The sequence below is a fragment of the Macrobrachium rosenbergii genome, chromosome 52, assembly GCF_040412425.1.
Source record: "Macrobrachium rosenbergii isolate ZJJX-2024 chromosome 52, ASM4041242v1, whole genome shotgun sequence".
In the NCBI taxonomy this organism is placed as follows: Eukaryota; Metazoa; Arthropoda; class Malacostraca; order Decapoda; family Palaemonidae; genus Macrobrachium; species Macrobrachium rosenbergii.
This window is the reverse complement of record NC_089792.1, coordinates 26,784,142-26,803,382: the sequence shown is the minus strand read 5'-3', so window position 1 is coordinate 26,803,382 and position 19,241 is coordinate 26,784,142. Positions and strand designations below refer to the sequence as shown.

At 35.6% G+C, this 19,241-nt stretch overlaps 1 protein-coding gene across 2 annotated transcripts in view; it reads left to right on the top strand.

Moving 5' to 3' along the window:
* LOC136833773 (ataxin-2 homolog) overlaps positions 1–19,241 on the top strand; it is a 283,147-nt gene that overhangs the window by 182,484 nt on the left and 81,422 nt on the right. For both annotated transcript variants that reach the window (XM_067096025.1, XM_067096024.1), the window contains exon 10: positions 10,597–11,708. In XM_067096025.1, coding sequence (XP_066952126.1) covers positions 10,597–11,708 — 1,112 coding nt within the window. The remainder of the gene's footprint in view (positions 1–10,596; positions 11,709–19,241) is intronic.

The window sequence follows — 19,241 nt, the reverse complement described above, 5'->3', positions numbered from 1 at the left end:
GGTATTATAAGGAAACACATACAAGGAAATGGAATAGAGGGGAAAATCTATATTTAAATTGGAATAAACATGCAGAAAATGGTTCCTGATAGCATAATTTGCTATCAAGTGTCATGTAATCTACCTGGGCCAAGGCAACACCAAAACCTGAACTCGTGACAAGTTTGAGTATATAAATGCTGTTGAATTGTTGACAGATGTGTTACATTGCAACATTATTTGCACTTTTTTTGATGCCTGAAAAGTTATATATTCCAATATGTTTTACTGTCTATACATGATTGAAAACAGAACTGTATAATCTATAATAATAAATCCAAGTGGATCTTGTTAGTCCTCCTCAGGAGACAGTAGGGGAGACATGACACAGCCACCCACCCCCTGCAAACCGGTTTGTCTGCTCTTGGGGGAGGTAGATAGGGGAATAGAAGGTACGAGAGAGATCCAACCTCCTCCTGTGAACCTGTTTGTCCACCCCGGGTGGGAATGTGGTAGGTAGTGGATCAGGAGGGTAGGGGAGACTGCAGCGCCAGATTTCAGCAGGCGTGGCGCACACCAAAAAGCTTGTTAGATTGATAATTGGTTTAAGGATATATGTTTTTACAACATGTGCAAAGTGTCTTGAGATGACAAACTATTTCTGTTACTGTGTGCAGCCAGAGAAAAAGGCTAAGGGATTGTAGGTGAAGATTTTTTCTCTAAGGTACTGTAATGTAAAACAGTCAGTCACTCTCCTGCTTGAACTTACTTATATCTTGAAGACTGGATGCAGACACTTCCATTTCTTTATATATATTAATTTTTAAGAGTTGTTTTAGAGATGACACATATAAACCAGTTTTCTTTTAAAAAGCCACAAATATTTTAATGTATATACAGAACAAAGGGGGAATATTATTATTATTATTCAGAAGGAACCTATTCATATGGAACAATTGCACAGCGGCCACTGACTTGGAATTCAAGCTTCCAAAGAATATGGTGTTCACTAGGAAGAAGTAAGAGGAGGTAAAGGGAAATATTGTAAGAAAGAAGAGATCTCACTTATTTAAAAGGAAAAAGTAAATTAACCCTTAAACTATTGAATCATATGTTGACTAAAATTGTCTGTTGTGCTGGACGTATTACATTGACTACAAAAATTTCAATCGGTCAACTTTTTTCGACCGAAATGGTCGAAAAACGCAATTGAGCTAAAACTCTTACATTCTAGTAATATTCAATCATGTACCTTCATTTTGCAACAAATTGGAAGTCTCTAGCACAATATTTCGATTTATGGTGAATTTTTGAAAAAACTTTTTCTGATGCACGGGCAGTAACTCAGCCAAAAATTTCATAAATTCTTTTGTCATTTTGTCGTAATTTTTGCACTGTTCTATATTAGCCGTTACATAAAGTTTTATATATGAAAATGTGCGCAGTTTCATGTACAATACAGCAAATACAACCCATGGTTGTAGCTTTATCAGTTTGGAAATATTTTCATATAAACCACGATAACTGCCAAAATTTCAAGTGGTCAACTTTGACTTGACCGAAATGGTCAAAAACACAATTTTAAGCTAAAACTCTTACGATCTAGTAATATTCAATCATTTACCTTCATTTTGCAACCAATTGGAAGTCTCTAGCACAATATTTCGATTTATGGTGAATTTTTGAAAAAACTTTTTTAAGGAGAAATTTTTTCACGTTGTCGTAATGTTTGCAGTTTTATATTATGTTACATAAAGTTTTATTTGGAAATGTTAGTGCAGAATACAACAGAAAATAAATGGTTGTAGCCTTTATCAGTTTTGAAATATTTTCATATAAATCAAAATAACTGCCAAAATTTCAAAGTCAACTTTCTCTCTCGAAATGGTAAAAAACGCAATTATAAGCTAAAACTCTTACATTCTAGTAATATTCAATCATGTCTTCATTTTCAAACTGGAAGTCTCTAGCACAATATTTTGATTTATCTGAATTTCTGAAAAAAAATTTTTTCTCTACATCTGTCTGGAACATCTCAGAAATTCTTTCATCGTGTTGTCGTAATGTTTTGCATCGTTTACAGTAGTCGTTACATAAACTTTTTATAGAATTGTGCGCATCTAGAATACAACAGAAAATAGCTCATGGTTGTAACTTTTATCAGTTTTGAAATATTTTCACATAAATCACGATAACTTTTTTCAAAAGAAGCGAAATGGTAAAAATGCAATTTTTAAAACTCTTACATTCTAGTAATATTCAAGTTTAACAAATTTTGGATATAAAGTCTCTAGCACAATATTTCGATTTATGGTGAATTTAAAAAAACACTTTCATATGGAACAAGCCCAACATCTCAGAAATTCCACTGACTTGTCGTAATATTTGCATCGCTTTATATTAGTCGTTACATAAAGTTTTATATATGAAATTTGCGCAATTTCATGTAGGAATACAACAAAAAATAACTCATGGATGTAACTTTTATCAGTTTTGAAATATTTCCATATAAATCTCGATAAATAGAAAAAATTCGATCTCAACTTATTTAAAAGAAATGATAAATTAATAAATACAGCTAAAACACTTACAGTCTAGTAATATTGTCATTTTTCAACAAACGGGAAGTCTCTAGCACAAATATCGATTTATGGTGAATTTTTGAAAAAAATTTTCATTGAACTTCTTAATTCATGCATCATTTTGTGATAATATTTTTCTGTGTTGTTTTTGATCGTTTTAAAATTTGTTATATACCAAAATCATTGCAATTTAGTACAATACAACTAAAAAAATTAACTCATTAGCTTTAACCGATTTGCGATTTGTATACAATTATAAAGCTGTCATATATTCCAATATTTATATATGATAATGATATTTTTTCATTTCTGGTGGTTGCATACTAAACTTCAGCCAATGACAAAAAAAAATGAGCCAAAAATGAACTCTTAATCTTTCGTGCTGTGATTTTTAAAGCATTGGTTAGGAACAGAGATTTTGTAAATAGGGCTTGGCGTTAAAAGGGTTAATAAATACAGTAGATAAAAATGTATTCCACAAGGAGAATCATCAGATTTTCGTTGGTGACAAGTGATCTGGGAGGCTGTTTAATAGAACTTGAAGTGGTTGCATTTTTGGGTATTTTGATTGGTGCATGGGGCTGTAAGTAACATCCTTATTTTCATCTGGATGAGTTGAGGTTGAGTTCTGCATATTTTCATCTGGATGATGAGTTCTGAATTAATTCTTGAACAAATTATATTGGCATCATCAACAAACATATTTTGAGGGAATGGATTCTTGGGGTGTACCATATTGTTGGGCCAAGTGAATCAGCCAGCCAGACTGAATTATACTGGACTCCCAAACTAGAATGGCAAATGGGATTTTTATGATCCCACCCCTCTTGCCTGTGAGCCATTTCCATATCTGCTGAATATAGTAAGGGAGGTCTGACCTCCCTTCCTAGATTGATAATTGGTTTAAGGATATATATTTTTTCAACAAGTGCAAAGGTGTCTTGAGATGATAAACTATTTTGTTACTGTGTGCAGCCAGAGAAAAAGACTAAAGGATTATAGGTGAAGATTTTTATTTACAGAAATTAGAATTTGGGTTTTGAAAGATTTTCTGGGAATTTACCTCCCTGATAATGTCTGGTGTCTTGTGGACATGTGAACTTTTCAAAAATCAGTAAACCGTCAGATACGCAGGTGGTGTAAATTAGATACAAATACATACAGTACATGATTGGGTGGGAAAGTTAAGTAGCAGATGAGAAACAAAGTGTTAACAGTATATTAAAATAAAAAGTCAAGCTTACAGATACATAAGGTTAGGAGAGTAGTCAAAGTGTTATGAATATCCAAGGGTTAGACTAAGGACTTGGTAGTGGCTTTGTACCTTTGGCAAACACCTTCACTATAGATTATCTTCATACTGCCAGAAGGGGGTCGGGGGAGTAAGAGTAAAATAATGCATAATGGTTAAAATGAAAAAATCAAGAGATTGATTAATGCGTTTGCTATTTAATCGGATGGCAAGACCCCTTAGGCTTCTGGGAAAGAAATTAGAATTATATTAATTTATATGCATTGATATAATGGAAACCAATAAAAAGTATGCAGTACATAATAGTGTATTTACAACCTTATTTAGATACAATAGTGTGTTGAAGCCTCTAGGTCATGTACCCTTTGTTTACACTTGGTAATTTTGCTGAGGCTCAAATGCACAGCTTTATCATGTTTACAATACCTGCATAATACATAAGAGTAAAGCCATTAACAAGGAGAAATCTTAATTCCTGTTGAAAAATATACTTATTGTAAAATTGCAATTGCTTTTATTTTTAAATTAAATCATCATATGGAGCAGTACTGTATGTTGACTAAAAGCTGGTAGCAAAATACTATGGTTTTAGAATAAGTTTGATACAGACCCATTTATTATAATTAGCCATGTTCATTAGAAGATTGAATAGAAGGCATGAGGATTTTATAGAAATTTTGTTTCAAAAGCATTTTACTATAGATAAACTAAATTGTAATTAACTTGAAGTACAGTGGAGGAGGATGGGTGATGCATAGGAGCTTCTGATGGGAATAAAGGACCCATATGAGAGAAGTCGAATGCAGAGAATGGAACCAACAACAACATTGGAAATCAAGGTGGCTTTTGTAAGTAATGGATGCAACAGAAGAGATGTCTTTGGACAGTACTAGTGCCAGTCACCTAAAGCTTAAAGGCAAGTACTTCGAGAAAGCACATCCCTGGTAAGGATAAATATCAGAGAGGAGGGTGTTTAAGTCCGAGGACATTGTTTTTGAGCTGGGTGAGGTTGTCTTGAGAAAATTTCATGCTCGGCCAAGATATGAAGGAATCCAACATTAAAATAAACTCTTTGTCTAATGTGGTCTGCTGTTGGCATTTAATTGTTTTCTATAAGGGTTAACTAAATTATCATCAACATATTAATAGCATGGCATAACTAGTTCCTCATCAAGATGATTCTTTTAGAAAAACTTGGAATTTCTCCCAATGAAGAAGCATTTCTTTGATTTATGAAGAAGTTGACTCCCTCTTGCTTTCCTCCTCTCCAGACATCTCGTCAGCCAAAATCTTCTGCTGTTCCTTTTGAAGTTCCTGGAGTTCCTCTGTTGCGAGTTCAGTGCTGTGTTTGTCAACCAGCGCCTCAACATCACCAGCACTGACCTCCAAGCTCATGGACTTTGCCATAGAAACAACTTCCTCAACATCTGGGTCAGACAGAGGAATGGGCTCAGCTTCAGGGTCAGCTGCAAGCTGACTAGGGCCATCAAAACATTCAGAGTCCCTAAGATGAACCCCATCAGGCCAAAGGTTTCTCCAAGTTGCTCTTAGAGACAAATGTCCATGCTTTGTCTATTAGCCTAACACAACTCAAAATATGGAAATATTGGCGTACAGTTTTTCCAGAAATGACCTGCTGGTCCGTGGGCAAGGTGGTTGTTCTTAGTGGCAAAAAATTTTATTTTCAGCCAGTTTCACTCTGGTCATGTCTGGCGAGTGGGCAAGGGCAACACCTAAAATGGAACAGTGCAAATTGTTTTCCTCAAAACATTTTTTTTTTTTGAAGTTAGAAATGACTTGCTGGTCCGTGGGCTGTATTAGTGAGGTTGTTCTTAGTGGCAAAAATTTTATTTTCAGCCAGCTAAATTCATCTGCTAACTCATATTCCATGTCTGGGGGAGTGGGCAAGGGCAATGTCGACAAACTTCTGTGAGTGTTTTGGTTGCTTGTCATTGAGGTGAGAAGTTCCTTGAGTGGCAAATTGTTTTTCTCAAGGTATTTTTGTGTTCTACAGTGGGGGGCAGACACTTCAGAAATCCACTCACTAAAAATTTGCCTTGTTACACAATCTTTAGGGTTTTACTTCCACATAACATTTAACTTACTCAGTGCTTAACAGCTATGTTTCTTAAAAATTCTAGAGGTTTCAGAGTGGTAGACCAACAGAGGCTTTATTTTTAAATTACCACTAGCCTTTGCACACAAAACAAAGTTAGCCTATCTTTCATTGGTTTCTAGCCTGGCAATGAGTTCTTTTCCTTTTTAGTAATATAGGTCCTCTGGAAGTCTTTTCTTCCAAAAGAGTCCTGTCAGTCAGTGTCACAAATATTTGATTAGGCATAAAGCCTTTTTCAACTGAATATGACAAGCTTCTGGGAGTGCTTTTGTTTGTATCTCAGGGTGCAGTGGCTTATGTGAAGACTTGCTTGTCATTGAGGTCAGGGAACAACAGGCAGTACAAACAAGTTCCCCAGAAGGAAATGGTCCAGGAACACACTAGAAAGAGATCCTCCAGTATGTTCCAGTTGAACAGGTCCTGAACTCTGTGATCACGCCATGGCGTTGAGCCAGCGTTGTCCTGATTTTGTAAATTGGTTTTTAATAGGCCCATTCAGCCCAGTCCCAACCAACTTCCTAGGTTTTGAGACTAAATCTCTGCAAAACACTATTCTCCACAGTATCTCCAGGGTTTATTTCAATGAAGCGAATTTCTTCAGTGATCACCCATTGAATGTCTGATGGTTCTAATTTGTTCCCTCTCAGTACGTGTCCAGCTCAATATTCAAAGCTGAAAAGGTTCTTGAAGCTATAAAATATGTTTTTTGTGGCTTTGCCTTCTTTTATCATCTTTAGCAAGTACAGGGGCAGCCCTCTCCATCTCAGTGGTGGTGTAGTTCTCAAAGAGTGCTTCAGGCACTTCCTCCCCAACCATCGCAAATTGTTTTGGCTCATCTCCAATCTGTCCATTTAGGAATCAGAGCATTAATACTAGATATTGAGCATGAGGCACACAAGAAGTTTTAACAGGTGTGGTGGGGTTGGAGGCTTGTTAGACAGCTAGCTTTTAGCTTTGGACACATTTTTATCTAAATTTATGGTTTTAATGATTTTCAAATCTTGCCCCAGCTCAAGCTCTCTCTGCCCCTAAGAGCTAACTCACTTCTCCTTTGAGAGCTTGGAGAGGAGGTCACTGTCCTTAAGATTTTACTTTAACATTTGATTGATAGCTGTTTTTCTTGAAAATTGCCCTACAAAACAAAAGCTGTTTCATACTTCCTCTGATCTTCTATGTTTCTGCTCTCTCCTGCTGGATTGATATGTCATTAAGCTGTTCTTTCAATCACTGGATGATTTACAGAGCAGTCCCATCTGTGGGGTTCTAACCTGTGTCCTTGCCCGTGTTGAAAATGAGGGCTTGGTCCCGCTGTTCTAATGACTTGTTTAAAGAAATAATTTCTTTTAAGATGTCTAGGGAAGGGTCTGTGACATCGAAAAATCTGTAATTAGTGAAAGTGTCCACCTATTAGTAACTTGGTGGCACTTTGTTGGGGTGGCACCTTCTTAATAAGGTGGCACTGGGGCTGAGTGTGCTGTGCAGAGGTCACACTGATAGAGCAATCCTGAAGGAGTAATGATCCTTATGGGCAGATATGCTGTTGTGGCACTCTGTATCTCAGGTACAGGTGCAGTGGCTTATGATGTGAAGACTGTGTCTTGGTGCACTAGGGTGCTCGACAAAACTGTGTGTTCAGGGAACAACACAAAGAGGCAGTAACAACAAACAAGTCTAAATTGCCCAGAAGGAAATGGCACTCACCTCCTTGCCAGACAAGGCAGCAGCCCGGATATGTTGTTCCAAGATGAGTATTGAGTGAAAGGGAAAGTAAAACATAAGGCCAATCATTGAAAAAAACTCCAAATTTTTATTATCTGAAAACATGTCTCGGTATCCGTGCATTTATAGCCATTATTTCTTCCATTGATTCTTTTTAGACGGCACCGTGAAGCTCCCCCCAGAATCAACAGTGTTGTAAACTGGGAAATAATTTCTATTACAAGTGATGAATATATTTGAGACTCAAAACACTCCCGTACTCTTTGGAATGTCATAAGTGGTGGCTTGTGTATCAAAGTTCCTGTGATTCGTGAAAATCAGTTGTGGGTTGGACTTCAATTTCTGTAATTAATGATTAATATTGCTTTAAAATAGTCATACTTCGAAAAATCTTTTAAGCCTCCCAGATTAATTTTTTACTTGATGACGGTATAGTTAGTGAAATTGCCCAGTGTCTAAAAATCCACCTATTAATGAATTTTTTCAGATATATTTTTGACCCGGGAAACAAAACCTGACGGAGCATTCAAAAAATTTTATAAAAAAAACTGCAATCTTTTTGTGAGGTCCTTAGCTACTCTCAGTAACATAATGATTTACAGAATTTTTTTCTTACTTTTGGTTATATATTTATATATTTATATATATATATATATATATATATATATATATATATATTATATATATATATATATATATTATATATATATATATATATATATATACATATACATATATATATTTATTTATTTATACACACACACAGTGGACCCCCGCTAGATCACGGTTCAGCATTCGCGGTTTTTTCTGTAAAATGTATCTCCAAATATATTGCGGGGAAATTCACCACATGTAATAAGTTGATTTTATAGCTTGCCCTATATGATTAGTGCTTTAGTTGTAAAGTTAGCTTTTCCATATTTACTTATAAGCTTTAATATTTCACAAACTTGTATCTTGAGGAAAAGAATCAAATTAGGAATACACTAGAGTCTGTAAAAGATGAAGATACCAAAATTATTGCTAGTGCCATAGTTATAGCAGAAGTGTTATGTGAATAATTTCCTAGTGTGTGTGCACAGATGAAAACACTATTCCTTCTGTTAATTCTGTTTTCTGTAACTGTACCTTTCCTTATGTTATTGTGACATTACAGTTTTTTGAGGTGTTACCCTCAAATAATCTTAGCATTCAGTTAACAAATGAATGGAGCTGTTAAAGAAGTAGAATTAACTGAAGGAGTAGTAGAAATACAAAAAGAAATTGAAACACAAGGGCCTAGGTGATTTTACACAGTTGTGATTGAAGATTAAGTTTCCTCTCCTCTTAAACAGTTTAAAGTACCCTCACATGAAAAAAGTAGTGAAGGGTTGGAAACTACAAAAGATTGCACCATTTTCCAAGGTGTTCAGAGGATAAAGCAGGGAACTACATGTCTGTCAGACTAAAGTGAATTCTTTGGAAAATATGTTCAAATCTTTGAAATAGATGACATACATTTAAAATCAAATGATCTGCGTCTAGATGGCATGCATGGATTTCATAGTGAAAGGCTGTGATGATCCTGTCTTTTTGACTGTGTGACATGTTTGGGACTACACATATAAAAGTAAGTTTGGATATGGAGAAGGCATTTGACAAGGTGCCATTATAAAATATTATTGACAAAGGTAGAGAAGAATGGTGTCGTAGTTGAATTAGAAATTAGTTAAAGCCTGACAATGTAACAGACATTAGTTTTTATCAGTAGGTCATCCTTGTCGACAAAAAAATCAAGGATAAGAGTGCCTTAGGGGTTAGATGCTTTGTCCTTGGCTCTTCATTAACCACATAAATAACCTGAACAAGGGCTGACTTCCAAATAAGCTAGTTCACTGATGGCATAAAAAGAGTATCACTGCTGATAATAATGGAACAATAAAACAGTTGTAAAAGACAGAGCGAATAAGTGATTGACCAGTAAAATGGTAGATGCTTTTCAGCTTGGGGAAATGCTAAGTTATGTATACAGTTAATTAAAACCAAATCACAAAGTATGATGTAATTGGCAAGGAGAGACAGAGTTGTCACCAAGAAAGAAATCTAAGAGTCATGATTACTAAGAGACTTAACCCTCCAAAGCATTTTACAGAAGTTGAAAAGAAAGTTCTGTAAATAAGATGAATTAAATTTTTAGTACACCTATTCAGTGCTCTGAATGGGAATTTGAAAAGGTTGAAGCAATACAGGCAAGAGCACCCAAATTAAATTATCAAGTGTCAGACAGTATGGATATCAAGATAGTCAATGGAACAGATAAAATAGATTACAAGAAGCAATGCACCTTAGGTAGTAACCAAACTAGATTCAGTGGTTGGGAGTAGGAACAAAAAAAGGTTCAACACCTGCCACTATTGAAGTTTATCCTATTACTGCATAAGATAAGTCTCATTGTGGAATGTACTGTAATGCCACACTACCTGTCAGGTTAGGCTAGGTTAAATTATTTAAAGTTATAGACACCCTCATGTAATTTTTGTTCATGTTTTTTAAGGTGTCTCCTTCAGAATGACTAATAAGCCTTTGAGTCATCTGTGTCCATGTATACAGTATTCTGTGCTTTCCCAGTGAACTAATATCACATACAAAGTTACAGTTTTAGAGAGGGTGTACTTGTAACTTGATTGAAAAATACAGTGCATAGAATTTTATCACGTGAGAATACCTTTAATTTGGTTTTGTTGCAGTATCATTGTTGATGAAATAGAATAACATAAATTGGGAAATGTTTGAAACTAGTTTGGTGTACTTGTAGTGCAGTTACAGTATGTGATATGCTTTGAAATTAGTGTTCAGAGCAGTCATACAAAAACTGGCTTTTAGTAAAGTACAGCAATTTTATCAGTTTGTGCCTTAAAATTCTGTTATACATAACCCTATTTAAAAATTTATTTTCCTTTTGTCTCCAGATAATCCTGCTATCAACAGAGTACCACCGAATCAACAGAATAATGTTCCAGTTAAACAGAAGCTACAAAATACTCCTAACCAACATCAAAAGCAAGGATTTAGGAAAATGGCTCACCAACAAAATCAAGTTGGGCCCCGTCCACAAATTAATCAGCCCCAGCAATTTCGTGGAGGTATGGATCAGCATCAGAACAGAGGACAGCCACCATCTCGGTATGATAACATGCCTCGTTCCCAACAGCAGAATATGGCTCCTGATTATGGGCATCCACAACACCCGCAGAGAATGTATTACTCACCTTCACAAGATCGACCACCACATCCTCAAGGTCCTCCTTCTCAGAATATTCCTCCGCCGCACCACCAGGGGCCACCTTCACAGCATTCTATGCCGCCACCTCCTCACCCTCCTCCTCCAGTGGCTGCACAACCCCCTCCCCATGGTCCCCCTTCCCATGGCCCACCACCTCCACAAGGTCCTCCACCTCATGGACCACCCCACCAACATGGACCTCCTATTCAAGGACCTCATCAGCCTCCACCTCCTGAGCATCATCCACCTCCTGACATGCATCGAATGCCTCCTATTCAGTCAGTGCAAAGGCCAACTCATAATATATTAAATGCACCAAGACCATCCCCTCAAGCTATTTTAGGCCCTCCACCTGAATTACCTCACAGACCATTGATTGATCCTCGAGACTCTTATACTTCTCACAGTGATTATTATTCTTCTTCCCGAGCTCCCTTGCCTTCACAAGATTATTCTGGTAGTTACAGTGAATCTAGTCGTTCTGGTTGGAGTGATTATCCTCAGTCGTACGATAGTTATCGGGATGCTTACAATGACCGAGATGACTATTATCGCAGGGAGCCTAGAGACTCATATCAAGATCAGAGATATCAGGACAACTTTAGATATGACTCCTATGATAGAGAGTATGATGATCGTTACCGTGACAATTATTATCGTGATTCTTATGCATATGATCAGTATCGTGAAGGAGATTATCGTTACCCTCAAGATGGCCCTATACATCCTGATGACAGAGGGGTTGGGATGAAGCAGCCTGCAGGTGGTCATATGGATCAAAATCCACATCATATACAGGTAAATAAAAGTACCCTTTCATGTTGTTTTGCATGGATTGCTTCATTTTGCATAGTTTGCCGAGAAGAAACATGCAAGTTTATTTTCAAGAAAACTAGATATTTTTACTAACTTCAAATTGACATTATTCTGAAGGACATATCAAGTTTTTGTATATTTTTGGAGCCTTGTATGTTTGTGGTAGGCATATGTTTATAAGAGTTTATAGTTTTGCATTTAGAAAATCACAATTTATATCTTTATTCTTTAAATATGACTGGTCTCCCAGATCTTCTAGTTTGCTGTAATGAGACTAGATGTGCAAAAGAAACCTTTTTAACAAGTTATATTGCATGTTTCTTCAGTGCTATAGTATGTGTCTTGATAAAGGTAAGTTTTTTTTATATAATCACAGGTTTATCCTGGCTTCCAGTGTGTAAAAAATTAAAGAAAAGTTTATGCCTTTGAGTAAAAAGCTTTCCATGGAAAATAAGTTATGGAAGCTCTGATTTTCTTGTTTGCCAACAACATTGTCAAAATTACATAAGCCGTAGAGAGAATGACATTAGGAAACATGAATTATGTCCTTGTAGGTCAACTTTTGAAAAGGTTTTACAGTACAGTATATACTTTTGGGTATTCTGATTCAAGATTAATTATGTTTCTATCATGATCAGGTATTGATGTTGATAGCATTAATTAGCCTGTTATTTTACTTATACTAGTTAAAGTTTTGCTTTTTAAGGAAAGTTGTATTCATTGTCTTTTTTTCTGATAATTTTTTTGAGACTGGTATTCGAAGGGCACTTTATATGTTTTTGTTCTGTTTTAATGAGATGAGCAGTACTGATACAGGGTAAAGATTTGCAAGTTCTGTTTTAAAAGTTATTTGCAGGTAATATCCTTGCAAGTTATTCAAGTGTTTTTTGTTTTTAAATATACTGTAACCTTATTCTACTACAATACTAAGGGGAAGGGCGAGTCCTTTCTTCGTACATGATATGGAGAAAGTTAGGAAAATGTGTAAAGAAAAAAACTTGTGTGGATGATGTGTAAAGGAAAGAGAAGAACTCAAAATAGCAATATTTCTTTCCTAAAAGGAGTTAAACTTACAGTATGTATCACATGACCATTCAGAAAAAGCTGTAACCCACTACTTGGTCATAAGTCCAGGTTTACCTGCATTCATATTAAATTTTTTTTTTACTAAAGCATTCAAAAATTTAATAATGAATACAGGTGGACCTGGACTTCTGACCAGGTCAGCAGGTTAAAGCTTTTTCTGAATGGTCAGCATGAACTTCTCACCACCAAATGCAGCCACAACATGACAGCTTTTAATTTTGAAAAGTATTAGTAGTCCACAAAACATTGAAAAACTGGTGCAAATTTTTTTTTTACAAAAATTTTCACATCACAATGACTTTCATTACACATGGATATAAATATTTTGATGGAATGCAGAATTCTGCTTAACCCTTAAACGCCAACTGGACGTATCGTGCGTTGACTAAAATTGTCTGTCAGGTGCTGAGTGGACGTACCGTACGTCCACTACAAAAAATTTCAACCTTCGGTCAAATTTGACTCGACCGAAATGGTAAAAAAAATGCAATTGTAAGCTAAAACTCTTACATTCTAGTAATATTAAATCATTTACCTTCATTTTGCAACAAACGAGAAGTCTCTAGCACAATATTTCGATTTATGGTGAATTTTCGAAAAAAAAAATTTTTACATCCATACATTACTTAATTCATGCATCATTTTGTGATAATATTTTCTCTGTGTTGCTTTGATCATTTTACAATTTGTTATATACCAAAATCATTGCAATTTAGTGTACAATACAAAGAAAAAAAAAACTCATTACCATTAACTGTTTTGCTCTCAGCGCGATTTGTATACAATTATATATGAAATTATTTTTTGCACTGTCATATATTTCAATATTTATATATGATAATGATTTTTTTCATTTCTGATGGTTGCATACAAAACTTCAGGCAATGTGAAAAAATGGAGCCAAAAATGAACTCTTAATCTTAAAAACTAAGTGTGCTGTGATTTTTGAAAAAACTTTTTTCCGCTTTCGGCGCTAACTCCCGAACGTTGCTGGCATACAGCAGACACTTTTGTAAATAGAGGCTCGGCGTTTAAGGGTTAAATTGGATTTTAAATGTAATTTGCCTTAGGGCCCAACACCTAGAGCTCAGAACGTAAGCAATAAATGTAATTACTAAGATGACTTTATCAAGGACTTACCTTGATATTACATCTATTTAACAGAGAATGGGAAGGTTGCCTTTCAAACCAGTCAGGTAACTTTAAATTTAGTTTATTTACAAGCTGAGGAATCAGAAAATTAATATGAAATGGCTGACTGAGCAGCAAACAAGGCACATGCAATGTGCAATAAAAGCAAGACTATACGTAGCAAGTAAATAAATAAATGCAAATGAAACCCACTGCTGTTGAGACTGGCTAATAAATAATAATGGTGATTTTAGCACAAAGTGAACGCAGACAAGGGGCTGGTCATATCTAAGTTAAACGTCTAAGGCTATTTGGTTCACAAGGGCAGGGACAAAACACTCGGGGGGGGGTCAGATAACAGGATTCTGGAAAAGAATTCCAGGTTAGCATTCTGATACATGGGGTTTCTTTCACATTAAATTACTTGTTCACAATGGAGGAAATTATCAGTTAGCTTTAATTAGTACATGGTAACACTATGGTGGGAATGCTCTAATTATTATCACAGAACAAACTTAATTTAAGCTTGGAACAAGTCATGAGGGCAAATGTGCATGCTAGGCTGTGGGAAACAAAGGGGCTTTGTTTTGGGAGAATGAAAGGTTGGAAATACTGAAAATGGAGAGAAATTCACGAGAAGGAAAAGAGCACCAGCGTTACTTGCAACTTCAAGATGTATCTTATTGCATCTGTGCATGGAGCTCGCTTGCAAAAAATGAGTTCCGGCCACAGAAGTCCTATCACGTGGCCAGTGTAAGAGGGAAGAACAGCACCAGCTTAGCGCTGTGGAGGTCTGACTTGAAGTCACAGAGAGGGGTCACGAGACACCCCATTCGATTTCTAGGGATGGGCACAGGACATTGGTAGATCTAGAAGAAGCATTACCAACCAGCACATAGGTCGAAGGGAAATAGGTCTTATAGTTAAGACTAACAAAGAGTCAGCATAGCAGCCCAATTACTGTCCTGACTGGTTCTTCTTCCCTAATGGTTTTCTGTCTCCCAAAATCATACGATATGGTGTTAGGACGTCTACATTTGTCCCCCCCCCCAAGTGGGTCTCCTCCAGCTGCCATGAAATTTGATTTCAATACATGATATATGGACACACAGGGACACATATTTTCTAAATATATGATAATATACACATATATATATATATTATATATATATATACAGGCAGTCCTCGGTTATCGGCGGGGGTTCAGTTCTGGGGGTGTGATGGTAACTGAAAACCGCCACTAACCAAAAATCGGCGATTTCCGGTGCTTTTTCGGCTAATCAGCGCCGAAAAGTGCTGATTTTCAGTTATCAGTGCCTCTGTTAGGCATGTATTAACGCCAATAACCAATTACGGTGCCAATAAGCAGAAATCAGCGATTTTCAGCACCAAAAATTGCCGATTTTCGTCGCTAGACAAGTACCATAAAACTGGATCACCATTAACCAAGCCCACCGTTAACCGGGGACTGCCTGTATATATATATATATATATATATATATATATATATATATATATATATATATATATATATATATATATATATATATATATATATATATATATATATATATATATATATATATATATATATATATATATATATATATATATATATATATATATATATATATAGATATATATATATAAAACACTATATACATATATATGAATATAAGAAGGTCCTTAAAACACTATATAAACGTTGAAACCATATATTTGGGCACTTGCTTCTGTGCCCTGTTCACTGGTAGAATATGGACAGATGAAATGTTACAAGGGTATATATACAAAACATAAAGGTGTGGCCTTAAGTCTCCGATGGTATGAAGGTGACCATTTCCTAAGAAGGAGGAGAATGACCAATTCCCTAGTGGTTTTTGGCCTCATTAGCTCCCTTTTGGCGACGGATCTGGAGGTCGCATTTCTTGGGTCATCTTCTTCAGGAGGGGTCTGAGGATTAAAGCGTCGATGTCGTCTGATTTCCAATGTCCTCCTGACAGGTTCATATTGTTGGTTTGATTGATGATAGCAGATTCCAGCATCTTTCTTTTGTACGGACAGCTACTTTTGAAAACCAACTCCGCCCCACTCCAGTTTATGACATGTCCTGTATTTCTGGTATGTAGGAAAATCCCCGAACTCTCCGAAGCGTAACGCACTGATCTTTTGTGCTCTGTTATTCTTTGCGAGAGTGATCTACCTGTCTCGCCTACGTAAATGTCATTACAATTGCTACACGGTATCTTGTAAACTCCGGCTTCTTCCCCTTTGTTATTTAAGTATACGTTAATGAGTGAACTCCCGATGGATTTGGGATAATGGAAAATGAAGGGATTGTTAGACCTGAGTTGTTCGGTGGCTTTTTGGATGTTTTCTTCAGACGGAAGCTTTATTTTGTTTTTGAAATCTATTTGTCTGTTGTGAGTGGGACCTCTATAGTATATTTTATTCGCTTTGTTAATAGCCCTCTCGATAATGTGTGGTGGATAGAGCAGTTGCGTTAGGTGTTGGTGGATCGTGTTGAGTTCTTTATCTAGGTACTCATTTGAACATATCCTAAGTCCTCTGAGGAATAAGTTGCACCCTACCATGATTTTTACGGAGACGTCGTGGTAGCTTAAGAAATGAATGTAGGAAACAGCGAAGGTGGGTTTTCTATATACTGTAAATGCATATCTGTTCTGTTTTCTTATGATCAGTACATCTAGGAATGGCAGTTTTCCGTCCTTTTCCCATTCTGTTTTGAATTTTATGGTCGGAACTAGCGAATTTAGCCTATTAAAAATTCATTAAAGTCCCCAGCTATTGTCCCAGAAAGTAAAGATATCATCTACGTATCTAAGCCAGATCATATTACAGGGGGGTTTGATAGACGACAAAAGTTGTTTGAAATATTCCATGTACAAGTTTGCTAGAAGGGGTGATAGGGGACTTCCCATGCTACAGCCAAATTTTTGTTTGTAAAAATTACCATTGAAAGAAAACACGTTGTTAGTTACACAGAGGTTGATAAGTTTTAAAGTTTTATCAATGCCATTTGCAAAAGTCAGATAGTACAGTTGTATTAATAATAATCATAATTTTAATAAAACATTGTTTTACATGCTGTATGCAATTATATTTCATGCATTATGTTCATGTTACTGTGTTATAATTTATGAATATGGCGATCAGGTGCCATTTGCATCCTGGTTACGTTTACATTCTTAAAATCATCAGTTGATTGTGTTTTACCAACATCATCACAGCCATTAGATGCTGAATGAAATGCATTTCAGAGATTTTTTTCATAAATTATCAAAGCTGGATTTAAAAATGCAACATTATTTATAAATGCAGTAAATTAAATGAAATAAAGATATGATTTCACCAGTGTCGGATGTTGCTTTTGCAACGTTTTATGGCTTGTACATTGTTCCTTCAGTCACAGTTACAACAGTAAATTTGGTGGCATAATTTCATAACATTTTCCTCTCCATTGCATGATATTTATGATAGTCACCATTGAAAATTAGAAAATTTTTAACAAGTCAACAACTGTAACAGACATGGGTAAATGGCTGTTTCTCAGTTTGATTGTTTATGTCAGTACTTGCTGTTGTTTATGCCAGTGTCTTGCATGCAGTAGTAAGTGGTTATTAATTATAAGAAATGGTGATGAATTCTTAGACTAAGTTAAAAGGTTGGTAAGTCTGATTTAAGGTTTGTAAGTCTTGATTTAATGTATGAAGATTTGCATTTAAGCTAATGAGCATTTGCTTCTAGGCTTATTTATTAGTTAAAAGCAAACTCAGGTATAATACGCACTATGAATGGCATAGAAAGCCTGTCTAGTGTAATCTACTGAAAACACATCTTGCAGTCCCTGGTTATCGGCGATCTGGTTTTACAGTGCTTGTCTGGTGACGACGATAATCGGATTTTCGACACAGATCCCCGGTTATCGCCACCAATAACCAGGGATCGGCACTATTATCGCCGATTTTCATGTATAGTCACACTGTAGGGAACGGAACCCCCACCGATAACTGGGGACTGCCTGTACAGTACATGATGTTTATGATTAAATTATGTTTTTGGACAAAATTTTAAAGATCACATGATACACAAGATCAGATGATACATGAGTATACTATACACAAATTATGGTTCTTTTGTATGCTGTATATTTTCTAGTTTCACAGAATGTTTTCCTTGGAAATAAACTGTGTTTGTATATTTATTGAGCAAGCTTCAGTTCCGAAATCTGAAAAAATCCATAAACTGAAATGTGTTGTGCTGCCCTCATAGCCACTCAAGAACTAATGGCTGTTGATTTTTAAAAAATCCTAGATCATGGGAGTTGCTGGACCGCAGAGTTCCAAATTTAAGAGGCCAGACTGTATAAACAAGCTGTTAGAATCCTTCAAAAGCATTTGCTGTTTGTTTCCTCTACTTGGTTGGTGTAAACCAACCATAATTTTAACCATGTAACCACATTGCTTTTGCCTACAGATAATGAAATAAATGCTGTTTACATAAAGATAAAATGAATGTTTATGAAGTAAAATAACATTACAGAAAAATAAAAAAATAGAATGGAGTTAAAAACTTTAAAGTCTTTCCACAGAATGTATCTAACATTACCTTCTTTTAATGTAAACAAATCCTAATGTATTCCAAGACATAAAATGAGATCCTCATTCCAGTTTGCTATGTGCTGTACTAAATGATCAAATATGACTACTCACCAAAATTATTAGTGGATAAGAACACAGGCAGAGTTGAACAGACCTAACTATAGCATAAATGTATGATCAGCTGATTTCTTGGTCTAGACTTAAAATTTAATCAGTGTGTGACCTGAGGATTACAATGCATTTCTGATCTTAAATCATCACATAAGCTCATATAATATTTGACCCCTGTTTTGGAGTTCTAGGCCTAATTTTGAAAAATTATGGTAATCTTTACTATGCATTAGAATGTTAGGTTACATTTTGCACATCAAAGTGTTAGTTATAATTAAATGCATAAGTTTTAACAAATGAAATATATTTGGCCATACCATAAAATATATACAGTATATGGAATCAGAAAGTAACATAATTAGAAATGCACTTTAATGTTCAACAATAAATGGAAAATATGCATGTCCTTAACAACTAACAAACTTCAAAACTAATATTAGACTGATTTGCACACTGATTGGAGTAATAAACAATAAAAAAGTTTTAACATATGTTGTGACATGGTATAACAGTGGATGTATACTTTCAAGTGATCAACAAAAATTTAGTAAAAAATGAACTGTAA